The sequence below is a fragment of the Aotus nancymaae genome, unplaced genomic scaffold (assembly GCF_030222135.1).
Source record: "Aotus nancymaae isolate 86718 unplaced genomic scaffold, 86718_ANA_hifiasm-v0.15.2.pri h1tg000079l, whole genome shotgun sequence".
Taxonomy (NCBI): domain Eukaryota; kingdom Metazoa; phylum Chordata; class Mammalia; order Primates; family Aotidae; genus Aotus; species Aotus nancymaae.
Genome location: NW_026988494.1, coordinates 20687338 through 20703021, shown reverse-complemented (window position 1 = coordinate 20703021; position 15684 = coordinate 20687338). Strand labels below are relative to the sequence as shown.

The window sequence follows — 15684 nt, the reverse complement described above, 5'->3', positions numbered from 1 at the left end:
TTGGCTGTAACACATTCGGTTTATTGGCTGCGGTGCCCTGGTATGGCTGACCGGCCACTGGGCCTCAGAGAAGCCCTGTCTTGTTTCTCCATCCCCTCCCCATTGGCTCCCCATAGCAGCTCCTGGGGGACACGCACAGAAACTTGTGCCCCCAGGAAACTGGGGGGCCGGAGTGGGGGCTCAAAAGAAAACCAAATGGAGGCTGGAGCAGGGGTGGGAAATGAACATTACAATGAAGATAACGCCCCCGCGATACACAATACAGCGTGCAGAGACACAGGGATGGCAGCAGAGTCCTGCTGACATTCCCTCTTGTCACCAGGCAGGGGCGCCCAGAGAAGAATGGTCACTTTGAAATGTTTCTGTGGAAGGTCAGGTCCCTGGCCCCAGCCCCTTGCTGGTGGGGGGTCGTGGGAAGTGGCTTACACAGGAGTCCAGTTCCCCCACCTCCTGTGGACAGTCTCACCGGGCCATCGTCCCTGCAGGTCCTGGGGCCTGGGGGAGAGGGACAGTGTGTCGCCTTCTGCCCACCCTCACTGTCCAGTCTAGACGACCAAGGGCAGCAGGCTCCGGTCCCCGCCCCTGTTCAGGCAGCGTCACTTCCTGCTGTGGAGTGTGTCCTGGAACTTGGTGCTGGTGTATCGCAGGTGGAAACCTTTTTTGGTGATGGTGTCATCCGAGTGGAACTTCACCAGAACAGAATCTCCCGCCGAGTACACCACCTCGGGAGGCTGGCAGAGAAAGGGATGGGGTGAGGTGGAGGGGCTAGGGCTGCCTCCCCAAGGTCCCCAGCTCTGAGGGGTAGGAGGCTCTCGGGCAGCTACCAGATTCTCCCCACCCCTCAGAGCAGGGAATTTCTTGCTAGTTTAAAAGGAACCTAGGGCGGGGAGAAGGCGGGGAGAACTTAGCCGGAAAGAACTAAGTTCCTGTAAACCCAGCTCTGCTACCAACTTCGAACTGAGTTGTGCAGTCTCAGGCAAGTCACCTCCCATCTCTGGGCTTCACTTCCCTCAACCACAAACAGGAGCACAATCTCTCTGCTCTCCATGCCCAGGAGGGGTGCTGGGGAAAAACAAAGGATGGGACTGATGTCAAAGTATTTTGCCAAGGGAGGCGATCTTTGAACGGCATGATTTCCTGCTGTCCCAGCGGACTCTTAGGAAAGACAGCACAGCCGCTTCTCTGCTGGAGTGTGGAGGAAGTTCTGGGGAGAAGCACAGTGTCCCTACCCCTTGCCCCCAACTCTCCTCTGGCCCCTGGCCAAGGTCTGCTCCAGAGCCCTTCTTGGGTGGCTCCTGCAGGCCCACTGAGTGAGGCCAGCCCGCAGAGCATTGGACGTCAACACCCTGGCCCTCCAGGCACAGAGGAAATCATGTCTGAGAACCTTGAGGACATTCCCAGTATCTCTGCCAGGAAGCCCCCATCCTTCCCCAAGTCCCCTCCCATGGACTCAGCCTGGGGGAGCTCTCTGGAAGAAGATACCTGGGGACATCCTATTTGGTGTGTGATTCAGAAGAAAGAGCAAAGAGGGGAGGGGCACTCCCTGGGGGAGAACCTGGGGGAGGTTCAGCCAATGCTGGGTCCAGCAGCTGCTGCAGCTTCCGGGAGCTTTAACCCTTCCTGGGGCATTCAGGCTGCCTGGGACACAGCCATGCGACAGGCAGGGGGCTGGGGAGGTGACAGGAGGGACAGTGTGTTTGAAAGTGCATGCAAGTGGGTGTGCCAGTGTAGGGGGGTGTGTGTGTGACAGAGAGAGAGAGAGAGAGAGAGAGAGAGAGAGAGAGAGAGAGGGTGGGGGGTGGGAAAAGAAGTCTCTCTCTCTAAAGTCCTCAAGAAAGGACAAAAAGAAAAATGAAGCTACAAGCTCTTATAGGGAGGAAAGGAAATCCTCCCCATAAGGCTAGCCCACGTCCTTCGGGAAAAGCCCATCAAGCTGACTTTTGCTCAGTGCCTCTGAATGTGCCATTTTATGGACCAAGAAGCAGTGCCCAGGGCCACTGGGACAGCAGCAGCAAGAGCTTTGGGACAAGCTGGCCTCTCACCAGGAGGAGAAACTGGCAGAGGAAGCCACAAGGGTGTTTATGGCTCCGGCAAAAGGTCTGGTGAGGCCCCCTCAGCTCAGGCCCCATGTCCGGCTCTGGTGCCAACCTCTGCCCCCCATTCCAGGCCCTGGTGAGCTGCCTTGGAGGAGGGGTAAGGAAAGGAGGGACAGGGGAAGCTCCATCCTCCTCCCCAGGTGCCAGCTCCCCTGGAAGCCCTAGCCGACTGGTTCTGAGAGCAGGCCTGGGTCAGAGCTGTAGGAACCTCTCGGTTGCCCAGAAAGGACTGGGTTTCCTAGGTCGGGGGCGGGGCAGTGTCTCTGAGCAGCCTCCACCAGGCTGGGACTCTGGGCTCCTACAGAAGGCCACACACATGCTTCACTCATCCTCCGGGGCCCATGTGGGTGCTGGGTCTCAGGAATTGGGATGAGAAGGCTGGAGGACAGTGTGGAGCATGGGACCAGGAGGGTGAGGGGCGGGGCCTCACCCCTGAGCCGCAGAAGCGCCCCAGCCTGGGGGCCGAGCTGTCATAACCGTCGAAGAGCTCCATGTAGTCATAGCCACAGTCAGTCTCCTCCTCCACCTCAAAGGTCTGGAACACCAGCTCCACGCCATAGCCTTCCTCAGCCATAATGACCCACTCGCAGTCCACACCTCCGGGGTAGTTGTTGTCGCCAAACTGGGCGTGGGAGTAAAGTTCCTTGGTCTTCACCTCTGCCTGTACCTGGCCCCCGCACTCTGCAGGGGACAAGATTGGCCACCAGCCCTAAGCACCTTGGGTGCCAGGCTCCATAGCACACCACGCCAAACCCGCACAGCAGGATGGAGGCCCGGATGAGATTCACATGGCTAGTGATGGGTGGGCGGGGGCCTGGCCCAGAGCAAGTGCTCTGCTACCCCACCTCTGGATAGAGGGACGTCAGCCCTAGGGTGAGGGGGACAGGCAGTGAAGCTCCCTGAGAGGAAGGCAGTGTGGAGCGGCAGCGCGGGGCACCACACACTTAATCTAAAGCAGACATTGCTCATTTGCTTCAGCTGATGACCGTCATGGAAGAATGTGGGCCTACTGTCGCCACAGCTTCCATTTTCAAGAAAGAAGCTGTACATCTGGGTTTTATGTGAAAACTCCCAACTTTTAAATGTTGGCTCACATTTTTAAAAAAACACAGTGTGGGCCAAACATAGCAGGTCCAAGGGCCAGATGGCGTTCCAGGCCTCTGGTTTGTGACCCTGTGCTGGGAGGGGCAGAGGACACTGCATGGAGCCACCCTCCTCCCCAGGCCCTCTGGCCTCTGTGCACCAGGCACTCAGATCTCCCTAGAGGAGGTGGGGATAGGACCGGGGAGGGGGTGCTGGGTCAGGGACTGAGTTGAAGGGGAAGATGGGAGGCCATGGACCATCAGCTCTGGGGACACCCTGACAGGTGGCTCAGGACCCAAGAGGAGACTGCAAAGCTCCCTCGTGGCGTCCTTGGTCTCTCACTCGTATCCCTCTGGGATCCAGCCTTTCTCTGCAGCCACCTCACTCCCACAACCTGCTGTCTTCACACACCTGTGGCTCCGGCCAAACCCAATGACCTGCTGTCACCTGGGCACACCCTGGGCTGGGCTAGGGCTGGGGCTCTGCCTGGGCATCTCTCCCTGCCTCTACCAGCTCATGCCCAGTTAGGCCGGGGTGCCTTTCTTCCTGCCTGACTCCCGTTTGGGCTCATGTGGTCATGGGCTGTGCCTGCCTTGTCTCTTTCCTGGACTGAGTTCCTGTATGGGGTGGGTGGCAGGGGAAGGGCTCATGCCTGATTCAGGCTACGTGTCCCTCAGTCCTCCTGCAGAGCAGAGCCCAGTCCATGGCTGCTGAATAAACAAGCGAGGGAAAGCAGAGCAAGCCCCTCAAGGGCTGGGGTCTTCGCTTTGTCCGTTTCCGGGATCTGCATTTAGGATTCGGCCTCATCCATCCTCCATGTCAGTAAGTATCGGGAGAATGGGCCGGGTGCGGCAGCTTATGCCTGGAATTCCAGCACCGTGGGAGGCCAAGGCGGGCGGATCACCTGAGGTCAGGAGTTTGAGACCAGTATGGTCAACAGGGCGAAACCCCGCTTCTACTAAAAATACAAAGATTAGCCAGGTATGGTGGCAGATGCCTGTAGTCCCAGCTACTCGGGAGGCTGAGGCAGTAGAACTGCTTAAACCTGGGGGGAGGAGGCTGCAGTGAGCCGAGATCATGCCACTGCACTCTAGCCTGGGTGACAGGGCAAGACTCTGCCTCAAAAAAATATCAGGAGAATGGGCTGGGTTGAGTGGGTCATGCATGGTGGTGGGCGCCTGTAATCCCAGCTACTTGGGAGGCTGAGGCAGAAGTGCTTGAACCCTGGGTGGCAAAGGTTGCAGTGAGCCAAGATCGCACCACTGTGCTCCAGCCTGAGCAACAGAGCAAGACTCTATCTCAAAACTAAAAATAAATAAACATCGGAGGACGTTTCGGGGTTGGTGTGTGGGTGGGCTGCTGCACTGGCCAGTGTGCTCTCAGGGGCGCCTCTGGGGGCTTTCCTCTCTGTCCCTGAGTTCCCTAACCTCTCCTGCCCATTGCCTTCACTGCCATCCTAACCCCTAACCATGCCCTCCTCTCCCTGCCCCCCAGGCCTGGTCCTCAGGTCACACTGCCTCCCCCACGTCCCAGGCCCTGGGTCACAGGGCTCAGTCCCTTTCTGCCTTCATACCCTCTTTGTAACCCCCGACCCTACCCCAGGCTTGGAGACCAGGCTCAGTGGACGCTCCCACAACCAATGACAGCACCTGTGTCGTGGGCGGCCTGGAAGCCCTTCCGCTGGACCGAATTGTCTGAGTAGAAGCGCAGGAACATGCGGCTGCCTGTGGCCAGGACGGGCTGGGGCTTCTTGCTCCCACAGAAGCGGCCGAGGACGGGGGCCTTGGTGTCTCGCCCGTCAAACACCTCCAGGTGGTCGTAGGCACACTCAGGCTGGGACTCGATGTCCATCTCCATGAAGGTCTAGGATGATGAGGAAGGAGCACAGATTTAAAATGTGGCTGGCAGGTGGGGCGAGGACGGGGCCCCAAACCCAGGCCTCATGGACACCCATGGGATGGGCCACAGCTGGGGATGACAGGAAAGGAGGGCCTAGGAATGGGGCAAAGGCAGGGATGCCCCTAATTTACACTGGGAAAGGGGCCTCTGTCCAGGCCACACTTGGGGTCTCCTGGGGTGGCAGGCCTCCGGGCTCAGCCTGCAGCCTGTGTGGCCCTGGGCAGTGCCTCTGACAGGGGGTGGCCACATAGCATGAGGAGTGGGGAGGGGGCCCCTTACCAGCTTGACCCGGTGCCCGGGGGTGCTGGAGATAGCCCAGGTGCACTCCTTCTTGCTGGGATACTTGTCAGGCCAGTTGGGGCTGGTAATGGTACCACTGGTGGATGTCACCTTGTGGTCACAGCCGGCTGCAGGGAAGCGAGTGACGGAAAGGGATAGAGAGGGACCCCAAGCTCCGATAGCCCTTCCCTCCTGCCCCCCTCCTTTCTTCCACGTCTCGTGCCACTTACGAACTGGATGGCAGGCAGGCATCATTTCTTTTTCATGAGGTTACCTGTGTCTGGGGAAAATCTAGCTGCCAATTCCTACAAAAGCCTTGAGTGAAGCCTCACGTGGCAGCACTCATGAAGCAGCCATCACAGGCTCTCCTGGGTGACCCCCGGACCTTTGTAGGTGTTAGGCCACATGGGTCATATCACCTGTGCTTCTCCATTTTTTTGGGAGTGGGGGGCAGGGACAGAGTCTCACTCTGTTGCCCAGGCTGGAGTGCAGTGGTACGATCTCAGCTCACTGAAACTTCTGCCTCTCAGGTTTAAGTGATTCTCCTGCCTCACCCTCCCAAGTATCTTGGATTACAGATGTGAGCCACCATGTCTGGCTAATTTTTGTATTTTTAGTAGAGAAAGAGTTTTGCCATGTTGGCCAGGCTGGTCTCAAACTCCTGGCCTCAAGTGATCTGCCTGCCTAGGCCTCCCAAAATGCTGGGATTACAGGTGTGAGCCACCGCATCCAGCCGACCTGTGTCTCTCCTTGAAGCTGTTGTCTGCTGATCTCCAGCAATCTGAACAGTCGCAAGAGACTTTGACACCTGACTCAGTTCTCCCCACCCCCACTCCTGTTACTCTCCCAGTCAACAGACATGCAATGGTCCACCCAAGATGGCCTCTCAGTTCCTTGAAGGCTTTGTCGTCATCCACTGTTTCTCCACGCCACAAACACGTCACCCTCTCCGTTCCGTGGCCACCTCCTGTTCCTTCGGGGTGCTCAGGACCTCACCCTCCCAACTATGGTCATTTGACTTTATTAAAATTAAAAAACAAAATCGGGGTATCACTTTGCTACCCAGGCTGGAGTGCGGTAGTGTGATAATAGCTCACCATAGCCTCAAGCTCCCAGGCTCAACCTCTGCCTCCTGGATTCAAGCAATTCTCCTGCCTCAGCCTCCCAAGTAGCTGGGACTACAGGCATAGCACCTGGCTAATTGTTTTCATTTTTACTTTTTGTAGAGATGGGGTCTCACTATGTTGCCCAGGCTGATCTCAAACTCCTGGTTTCAAGTGATCCTCCTGCCTCAGCTTCCCAAAGTGCTAGGGTCACAGGCATGAGCCACTGCACCTGGCTGGCCTCTTGATTTTAGAGAGACCTCCATGGTCTTCATCTCTCCATTCCCTCCCAATACTTCTTCCTCAATTGACTTAACTGACTGACTGCCTCGCTGACCACCCAGCCTGCTCCTCCACACTCTGCATGGCCCTGCATCCCGGCTCTACACAGCACCATCTTAGAAAACCCCATCTGTGGCTCCAGCCTCACCTGGGCCCCCAGACCACTGCATACTCCTTGGATTTGTCCTTCACCAGCTCCATCTCTCACCTCCTTAGCAATTGCTGCAAACATCCAGCCCCCTCCTCAAGCCACTCTATCAGCTCCCAGTGGCAGACCACCTCTCTCTTACCTCCTGAGAAAGCCGGGGCCCTCCACTATAAATGGCTTCAACTTCTGGGTTCCGACCTGCAAAACCATCTATGCTGCTGCTCTGCAGCCTTGGAGCAGATGCCCCTCCTCCCCGTCAGGATGGACTGCCGTTCTGGGAGCTGCGGCTCATTGCTGCCCATGCCTGGGAACCCTCACACCAGAAATGATCCAGCCTCACACTCTCTCTTAGCTCTGCAGCCTCTGAACCTTCACACATCCTGAAAGAGCTCTCCCAGGCCCCTCCAGCTACAGCCCATCCACTCTCCTTTTCTTTCCAGCTTGCCTTCCAGAACACATGCTATGGCCACATTCTCACTGCATGTCTCCTCAATCCACGGCAATCTGACTTCTGCCTCTGAAAAACATGGCTTCCCCAACTCAATTGTTTTTTTTTTTTTTTTGAGACAGGGTCTTGCTCTGTCACCCAGGCTGGAGTGCAGTGTCGCAATCCCGGCTCACTGCAACCTCCACCTCCCAGGTTCAAGTGACTCTTGTGCCTCAGCCTCCCAAATAGCTGGGACTACAGGCATGCACCACCATGCCTGGCTAATTTTTCGTATTTTTAGTAGAGACAGGTTTTGCCATGTTGCCCAGGCTGGTCTCGAGCTCCCGACCTCAGGCAATCTGGCCCCCTCAGCCTCCCAAAGTGCTAGGATTATAGGTGTGAGCCACCACACCCGGCCCCAACTCAAATTTAAAAGCTGATGATCGTTATTCATAATCATGTCATCAGACAGGTTTTACTAGGGGAAACAGGCAGCCAGGCACTATGGCTGGTGGGGAAAAGGATGGGCAAGATACAGCCCTGTTTTCCAGGCCCCTCTCTACTCCCTGGTGGAGGCAGGTGAAGCTCCCATCTCCCCACACTTACACCATGAGCTGTCGCCATTACCAATCTGTGGGTTCACGCAGCCCCTGGCCTCTCCCTTTGCACTCTGGCCTTTCTGCTCCCTGTGTTCCTTGCATGCTCACGTCTCTCCCCAGAGAGCCTGCATCTCCGCAGGGCACCGTCTTGAATTCCCTACAGATCTCTGCATAGCACTGGGTCCTCCATAGGAATCAGGAAATGCTTACGAATCTGTAATTAACCTATCACCTGAGTAAGAAACCGCACATACTTCTAAGGTGAATCAGCACATAAAAGGTAAACAGGCCATCTTCTCCAGGAGCTTCACCCCTTCCTGGCTATCTTGTGGATTCTGTTCTTTATCAAACCATCTTTTTACGCAGGGAGTACAGAGACAGAATGCAGTTTAGACAACAGGAAAAGGTCCCGTCTAGCTAGTTCCATGACTCAGGAACTGCATATTTGGGAAGCTTGAGGTCACAGGGTTGGAAGCCCTTGACTGTCCACTGGTTCACTGTTGAGTGCTTTGGTTCTGGTGAGCAGCTCATCTGTTTATACCTGGGTTGTCAACTAACCAGGATGGGAAGAGTCACCTGCCAGGCATGGTGCTAAGGGCTCAGAGCCATGTCTATATAGTTTAATACGTTGCAAGGTAGGTATCATTTTTATTTATTTATTTTTTGAGATGGAGTCTTGCTCTGTTGCCCAGGCTAGAGTACAGTGGCCCAGTCTCGGCTCACTGCAACCTCAGCCTCCTGGGTTCAAGTGATTCTCCTGCCTCAGCCTCCCAAGTAGCTGGGATTACAGGCACATGCCACCACACCCAGCTAATTTTTTGTATTTTCAGTAGAGACAAACCTGAGCTCAAACGATCCCGCTGCCTTGGCCTCCCAAAGTGCTGGGATTACAAGCATGAGCCACTGTGCCCAGCCTAGAGCTATTTTTAAATGTGTGCAGGGCTTCAGTGTCAGGAAGGCAGTGGCCCTGTTCTAAGCATCCCCAGGGGTTATGTGGCCTCACATTGCTGTGTTGGCAGACACTTTTAAGAGTCTAATGTTGGCAAATCCGAAATAAGGGATTAAAAGCAGTGACTCACATTGGTACAATATCAGACTCTTTAACCTATAGATTCGCCCAGTTTTCAGGAATTTGTGTGTGTGTGTGTGTGTGTATGTGTGCATGTGTGTGTAATTCATTTCTCCACTGGGTTTTGAGTTCCTTGAGGGAAGGAATTGAATCCTACCCCTACCGTCCTAGAGCCCCATGGATTTTAAAGAAGTCTATGTTGGCCAGGCTGGTCTCGAACTCCTGACCTCAAGTGATCCACCCACCTCAGCCCCACAAAGTGCTGGGATTACAGGCATAAGCCATTGCACCTGGCCTATGATTTTTTATCATTTTATGGATGAGGAAACTGAAACAGAGAGGTTGAGGGACTCACCCAAAGTCACACAGATGCTCAGCGGTAGAAGCAAGTCTGTGTGTGCTGTGGGATTGGACGCGCCCAGCAGGCAAGGGCCACAGTGGAATCCCTGACTCAGAGCGGGCCTGTGAGGTATCATGTCCCAGGAAGTATCAGGGATACTGGCGATGCCAGGAGAGCTAGTTTAATTTCACTTTATTTATTTATTTTTATTTATATTTATTTTTTCCCACTGTCACCCAGGCTGGAGTGCAGTGGTATGATCTCGGCTCATGCAGCCTCGACCTCCCCAGGCTCAGGTGATTCTCCCACCTTAGCCTCCAGGGTAGCTGAGACTATACGTGTGCACCACCACACCCAGCTAATTTTTTTGCATTTACTATAGAGATGGAGTTTTGCCATGTTGCCCAGGTTGGTCTTGAACTCCTGGGCTGAAGCAATCTGCCCACCTCGGCCTCCTAAAGTGCTGGAATTACAGGTGTGAACCACCATGCCAGCCTATTTTATTTTTAGTTAAAAACACTGTTTAAAAATAAAATAGAGACAGGGTCTCACTATGTTGCCCAGGCTGGTCTTGAATGCCTGAGCTCAAGCGATCCTCCTGCCTCAGCCTCCCCAAGTGCTGGGATTACAGGCATGAGCCACCGTGCCCGGCCTAGAGCTATCTTTAAATGTGTGCAGGGCTTTACTGTCAGGAAGGCAGTGGCCCTGTTCTGAGCATCCCCGGGGTTAGAAGTGTGGCTGATCATGGTAACAGATACCATTGTGCTTGCAGTGAGCCTGGCACTGCCTGGGGCGCTTCAAGCCCCCAATGCCCCTCTGAGTTGGGTACTATTATTATTATCTACATTTTATGCAGGAGCAAACCAAGGCACAGAGAGGGTAAGAAGTCGCTCAAGGGCACACAGCTAGCTAAGTGGCAGGGCTGGACCAGACCACTGGCCCTGGAGACTGTGCTCTTACCCACTATCCCTTCTTGCCTCTGTGCCAGTAGGAAGTCACAAGGACAGACTTGGATGTGGTTTTAAGAGGCGCGAACCACTAGGAGAGTCTGCAAATGAAGCCTCGGAGCAGCCATGAGCTCCTCCTCTCCTAAAGTGGGCGATAGAAGTGAGCGTGTGGCTCCGACATTGCGGGAGGGGGATCGATGTACCAGGTGGGTGGTGGAATGAGGGGGCCTCGGAGATCACTCGGCCCCCAGAACCTAAACGGAGGCCAATGGAGACGGCCCCTGGCCTTCCACTCCCGGCACCGGGTCCTTCAAACCCCGACGCCCCTGGCATGCAGCCCGTACCTTCTTTGCAGTCATGCTTGTTGTCGTGAAGGACGAAGCCGCTGCGGCACTGGCATTCGTAACTGCCGAACGTGTTGACGCAGTCCTGCTGGCAGCCACCATTATCCTTGGAGCACTCGTCCTTGTCTGCAGGGGAGCAAATAAGGGCATTCGCTGGGTCTGTGCAGGGCTGGGATCTGGATGCCCCAGGGGAAACGGAGGCCTGGCTGGGCTTCCTCCCACCTGTACAGAGCAACAGCTGGCCAGAGCCGGCCAGGCCAGGTGGCAGGGAGTGGAAGGCCAGGCGACAAGGGGGTCCGAGGGGCACTGTATCCAGCGGGACCAGCTGAGTGGGGCCCAGCTGTGGGGAGAGGAGGACGGGGGTCCGAGCGGACCAGCATGGGTCACCATTACCTGCTTACTGGACAGATGGGCAAGTGGAAAAACAGACACATGGACAAGCAGACTGCAAGAGAAAGGAGCAGGACGCAGGGGTCCCTCTTTTACTTCACAACAGGAAATGTCACAGACACCATCAAAATGGGAGAGGGTGGGGGGTGGGGCATGGGGCAGGGTCCCCAGTCCGCGGGACGGGCACAGTGGGGAGAGAGCACCAGTTCTGTCCGGCCAGAGGGAGGTGGGCCGGAATGGCAGAGTGGAGGTGGGGGGGGGTGGGCACCGAAGCCCCCATCCCATTCCATCCAAGGTGAGGTTCCTGAGTAACAAGGGGTCCGGGAGGCCTGGCAGGCCTCACTGGGGGGTCCGGTTTCTTTTCTGCACTCGGAATTTGAGCTGGTGGGGGCGTCCCCGAGGGGGCTGCAGAGCTGGCCTCTTTTCTGAAACGAGAGAGAGAAGGAGAAAAGGGACCAAGGGGTGGGGGTGGAGGGCAGGGACCAGGGAGGGACAGCAGTGAAAACCAGACCCAGGACCTCCGAGGTGGGTCCGAGGGGCAGGGTGGGGCGGGAGGGCAGGCGGACACACATGCAGGGTGGCCATGTCCAGGCGCAGCCAGGGCACGGAGGGCTGGGTTAGCAGGGGCAGGAGGCACAGCGACGGGACAGAGACAGAGCCTGTGGCAGGGAGAAGGCCTGGAGGGACGGCGCACATGGCCCACTAGGCGTGCATTGCATCAGGGAAGGAGAGAACTGGGGAGTCGTTGGTGGAGGGAAGTAGTACTTGGGAAGGGCTGGGGAGAGCTCTGCTCTGGCTCTCATTCAGAAGGTGACATCAACAGAGTGTGTTAGACACACACACACTCACAAATACACCTGCAGACCCAGTGCATGGATGTACTGTCACCCAAATGTGGCAACACAGGCGCTGGCCCAGAGGCACACACATACATGTGCACACGGTACACACCACCCACACGCGCACAGACACACAGCTCCAATACACCATGCAAATGCAGATGGACAGCCAACCACACGTGTGTCCTCACTCGCCCACCCAGCCTGTATACAGGTGCACACAAAGAAAACACACTGCACTCCAGCTACGCGTGAGGAGGCAGGCACAGATATCAATGTGCAGACAGGCACAGACACACCCAGGGACAGGACACATGTGTACACATAGGTGCGTGAACACCTCGACATGGATACAAAGTCACGCATAAAAGCAGAGATGTAGCTCATTAGCAGATGGCTCACAGACGAGCAACTGCCACATGTCACAGACCCACACATGCACTCACACGACGAACACACGATGTGGATATGCGCCCTGACGCACAGAAGTGCACATGGTCACAGGTGTGTGTGCCACAGCCACATACACTCAGGTCTGTCTGTGGGCACTTGGGGGATGGTGTGCCTAGCATAGAAGCGGGTATATCCAGGGAAGATGTGGGATCCCAGTGGAACCCCAGAATTCCAGAGATGAACCATGAGGTAGAAAGATGCCTGCTGGCACTGAGCTGGCCAGGTGGGGGTCTGTGCAAGGGGGTCTGTTGCTGATCCGCATCAGGAGGGGTGCCCAAGGGCTGGAACATCGGCTTCCAGAAGGCCCTGCTTCCCCAACCCAGGATCAGGCAGGCCAGGCCCCTAGGGGCCACAGGAACCCAGGCCAAGAGGTGGAGTCCCCAAGTCCTCTCCAAGGGCTCTTGCTCAGTTAACACATCACAGAGGCAGCCTGATCGAGGGCCCCCATAAGCTGCCTTTGAATTAGCCCTGCAGAAAATGTGGGGTGAAGGGCACCCTATAAGCCATCCTGGGGTTCACAGAGGACATCTCCAGTGACCATGCTAGAAGCTTTGGGGAGCCCAGCTATGGACTGAGCAAAGCCTTCACTCCACCCCTTCCTCACATTTGTGCCTAGAAAGGCTAGTCCAGTGCCTGGTACACAGCAGGGGTAAAGTTACACCTGCCAAATGCACGAGTGAATGGGTACGTGTGTGAGTGGGGGAAAGTAAATCCTGAGGAAGGCTGCTGCAGTGCCTGGGGCAGGAGTGGGCAGCCTCACCTGGGAGCTGGGGGGAGCAGGTTGCAGGCGGGTGGGGTGAAGGAGGTGGGCACCGGCCCAGGCAAGGAGATGGCACTCACCCTACAGTGCCCAAATGCCCCGGAAGGTGGCAGGGTCAGACTGAAGGTCTTCAGGCTTTCTTCTTCTTGGCTTAGGGTCTCCTCGGTGGGTGTCCCAAAAGTCCAAATAGCCCCCTTCCTGGGGGGCCAGAGTCAGATGCCCCAGGCCTTGGGTTGAGCCTCGATTCCCCTGGTGGGGGTGCTCTGCAGGTTTCTTGTGCAATGAGGCAATGTGTGTGCGCATGTGTGTGCGTGTGCATGTGTCTCTGTGCAGGGCTGAGGGTGGGGCGGGCACAGTGTCAAGCGGAGGAGCAGAGCAGAGCAGTAACTCCAGGCCTGAAAGATGTGTCAGTCCCCGGGCCCCTCCAAGACTGGAGCAACAGAAGGGCAGGAAGAGACGAGAGTAAGCAGGTAATGGTTTCCCGGGGCACAGCCTGCCCCCAAGTAGAGCTACATCCTCTCAACCCTCTGGTGAGCACCTCTTAGGAGTCCCAGGTGGGCGCAGGGAAGAAAGAAATTGGCCTGGCATGGGGAGGGTCTCAGCAAGCAGGGGCTGGGGGCAGGAGGTCAACGGGCACTGTAAGCAGAGCAGGGTGGCTGGCAGTGCCAAGCAGGGAGCCAGTGCAGGGGCAGGTGCATGGCATCTGGGGGTCAGGCAGGGTGCAGGGTGGCCACAGAGGGGGCTTGAAGATGCAGGACGCTGGGCAAAGGAGGGGAGAAGGAAGGCAGCGTGGACTGGGCTGTAGGTGTCCTGCCTTCCTGCCTACCCCTTGTCCTACCCAGCAGGCAGGCAGAGTGAGGATCCTGGGCCTGCTGCAGCCAGCCCCTGACCTCCCTCTCTCCCCTGCTCCACTTCACTCCTGTCCTTCACTGCATGGGCCTGGGTCTGGTTACCTCTGGGGACTACCAGCTACCTTGCAGCCTCACCCCAGGGTGAAGGACTGAGTGATTCACAAAGAAGAGGAGGTCTTCCGAACTTGGAGGCCCAGCTCAGAGGCTGGGCCAGGGGCTGCTGATCAACATCGAGACCACCCGAAGACGGGGCCATCAGAGGCTCAGATGAGTCCCAGGGACTGGAGCCCAGGCCTTATGTGGGGCAGCTGTCAATTAACATCTGCTAATTGGATCTGAGTTCCCGCCCACTGGCTCAGGGGAGCCCCAAGGCTATGGAATTGAAGGAAGCGGGTGACTCATCTTTCTTCTTTAAAAAAATAAAAAAATTTTAGAGACAGCATCTGGAGTGAGGGATGAGATCATCATTCACTGCAGCCTCAAACTCCTGGGCTGAAGCAATCCTCCCACCTCAGCCTCCTAAGTAGCTGGTACTACAGGCAAACACGACTACACACACCCGGCTAATTTAAAAACTTTTCGTACAGACGGGTTTGCTATATTGTCTAGGCTAGTCTCGAACTCCTGGGCTCAAGTGATCTTCCCGCCTCGGCCATCCTAAGTGCTGGGATTACAGGCATGAGCCACCGCACCTGGCCACGCCTCATCTTTCTGAAGGCCCCAGTGTGAACCTATTTGACTTGTGCAGGGTCTGATTAGAAGTCTGACTACTCTCACGCCTGTAATCCCAGCACTTTGGGAGGCTGAGGCGGGTGGATCACGAGGTCAAGAGATCGAGACCATCCTGGTCAATATGGTGAAACCCCATCTCTACTAAAAATACAAAAAATTAGCTGGGCATGGTGGCGCGTGCCTGTAATCCCAGCTACTCAGGAGGCTGAGGCAGGAGAATTGCCTGAACCCAGGAGGTGGAGGTTGCGGTGAGCCGAGATCGCGCCATTGCACTCCAGCCTGGGTAACAAGATCAAAACTCCGTCTCAAGAAAAAAAAAAAAAAAAAAAAAAGAAGTCTGACTACTGCCAGAGACTCTGCCCCACACAGTCCAAGGCAAACACCCGCCTCTCCTCCATCCACCAACATTCTTGAACTCCCTGTTCCTAGGACCTGCCCTCTCCCAGGACTTGGCTTGCACAGCTCCTGACACCTGGAATTCCCTCTTCTTCACTTCCGGATGCTGATTTCTAAATGTTCATGTTCTGCCCATCCTCCAGCCCCAGCCATCACAGCCCTGAGGGCTCAGGGATAATGGGATGTGGGTACCGAAAGGGCTGGCTTGATGGGGAGTGAAGTGATGAGGAACAGAGGGCAGACTCTGCCTGCCTGGCACCAGGAGGGCTGGGGAACGTGGGGTGCAGGAGCAGGGAGAAGGGAGCCCTGTTCTCCAAGGAGAGGCAGGGCCAGGAACTGGGCAGTCCAGGGGTACCTGAGAAGAAGTGGGCCTTGAAGCCCTTTTTGGACACGGTGTTGTCAGACTTGAACTCCACACGCATGTTGTTGTACTGGGAGGTGATGACCTCGGGCTTCTCAGAACCACAGAACTTGCCATGCAGCTTGGAGTCGGCCGTGAGTCCACTGCGCACCTCCACGAAGTCGTACTTGCACACCTGCAGGGAAGCCCAGCTCCAGACCCGCCTCCTCCAGGAAGCCTCTCTTGACTACTCCCACCATCGGGAAGCTCTGCTCTGTACATCCTTTAGCCTTGTCTTTGCTGCTCC

The 15684-nt window shown here is 56.3% G+C and overlaps 1 protein-coding gene across 3 annotated transcripts in view; it reads right to left on the bottom strand.

The window, feature by feature from the left end:
- Positions 1-15684, bottom strand: part of BMP1 (bone morphogenetic protein 1) — a 49982-nt gene continuing 34298 nt past the window's right edge. For 2 of the 3 annotated variants that reach the window (XM_021665093.2, XM_021665092.2), the window contains exons 15-20: positions 15393-15573; positions 10617-10742; positions 5358-5485; positions 4829-5042; positions 2527-2777; positions 1-731 (exon numbers count right to left, since the gene is read on the bottom strand). In XM_021665093.2, coding sequence (XP_021520768.1) covers positions 597-731; positions 2527-2777; positions 4829-5042; positions 5358-5485; positions 10617-10742; positions 15393-15573 — 1035 coding nt within the window. In that variant the 3' untranslated portion in view covers positions 1-596. The other variant, XM_021665094.2, reaches the window with a different exon arrangement.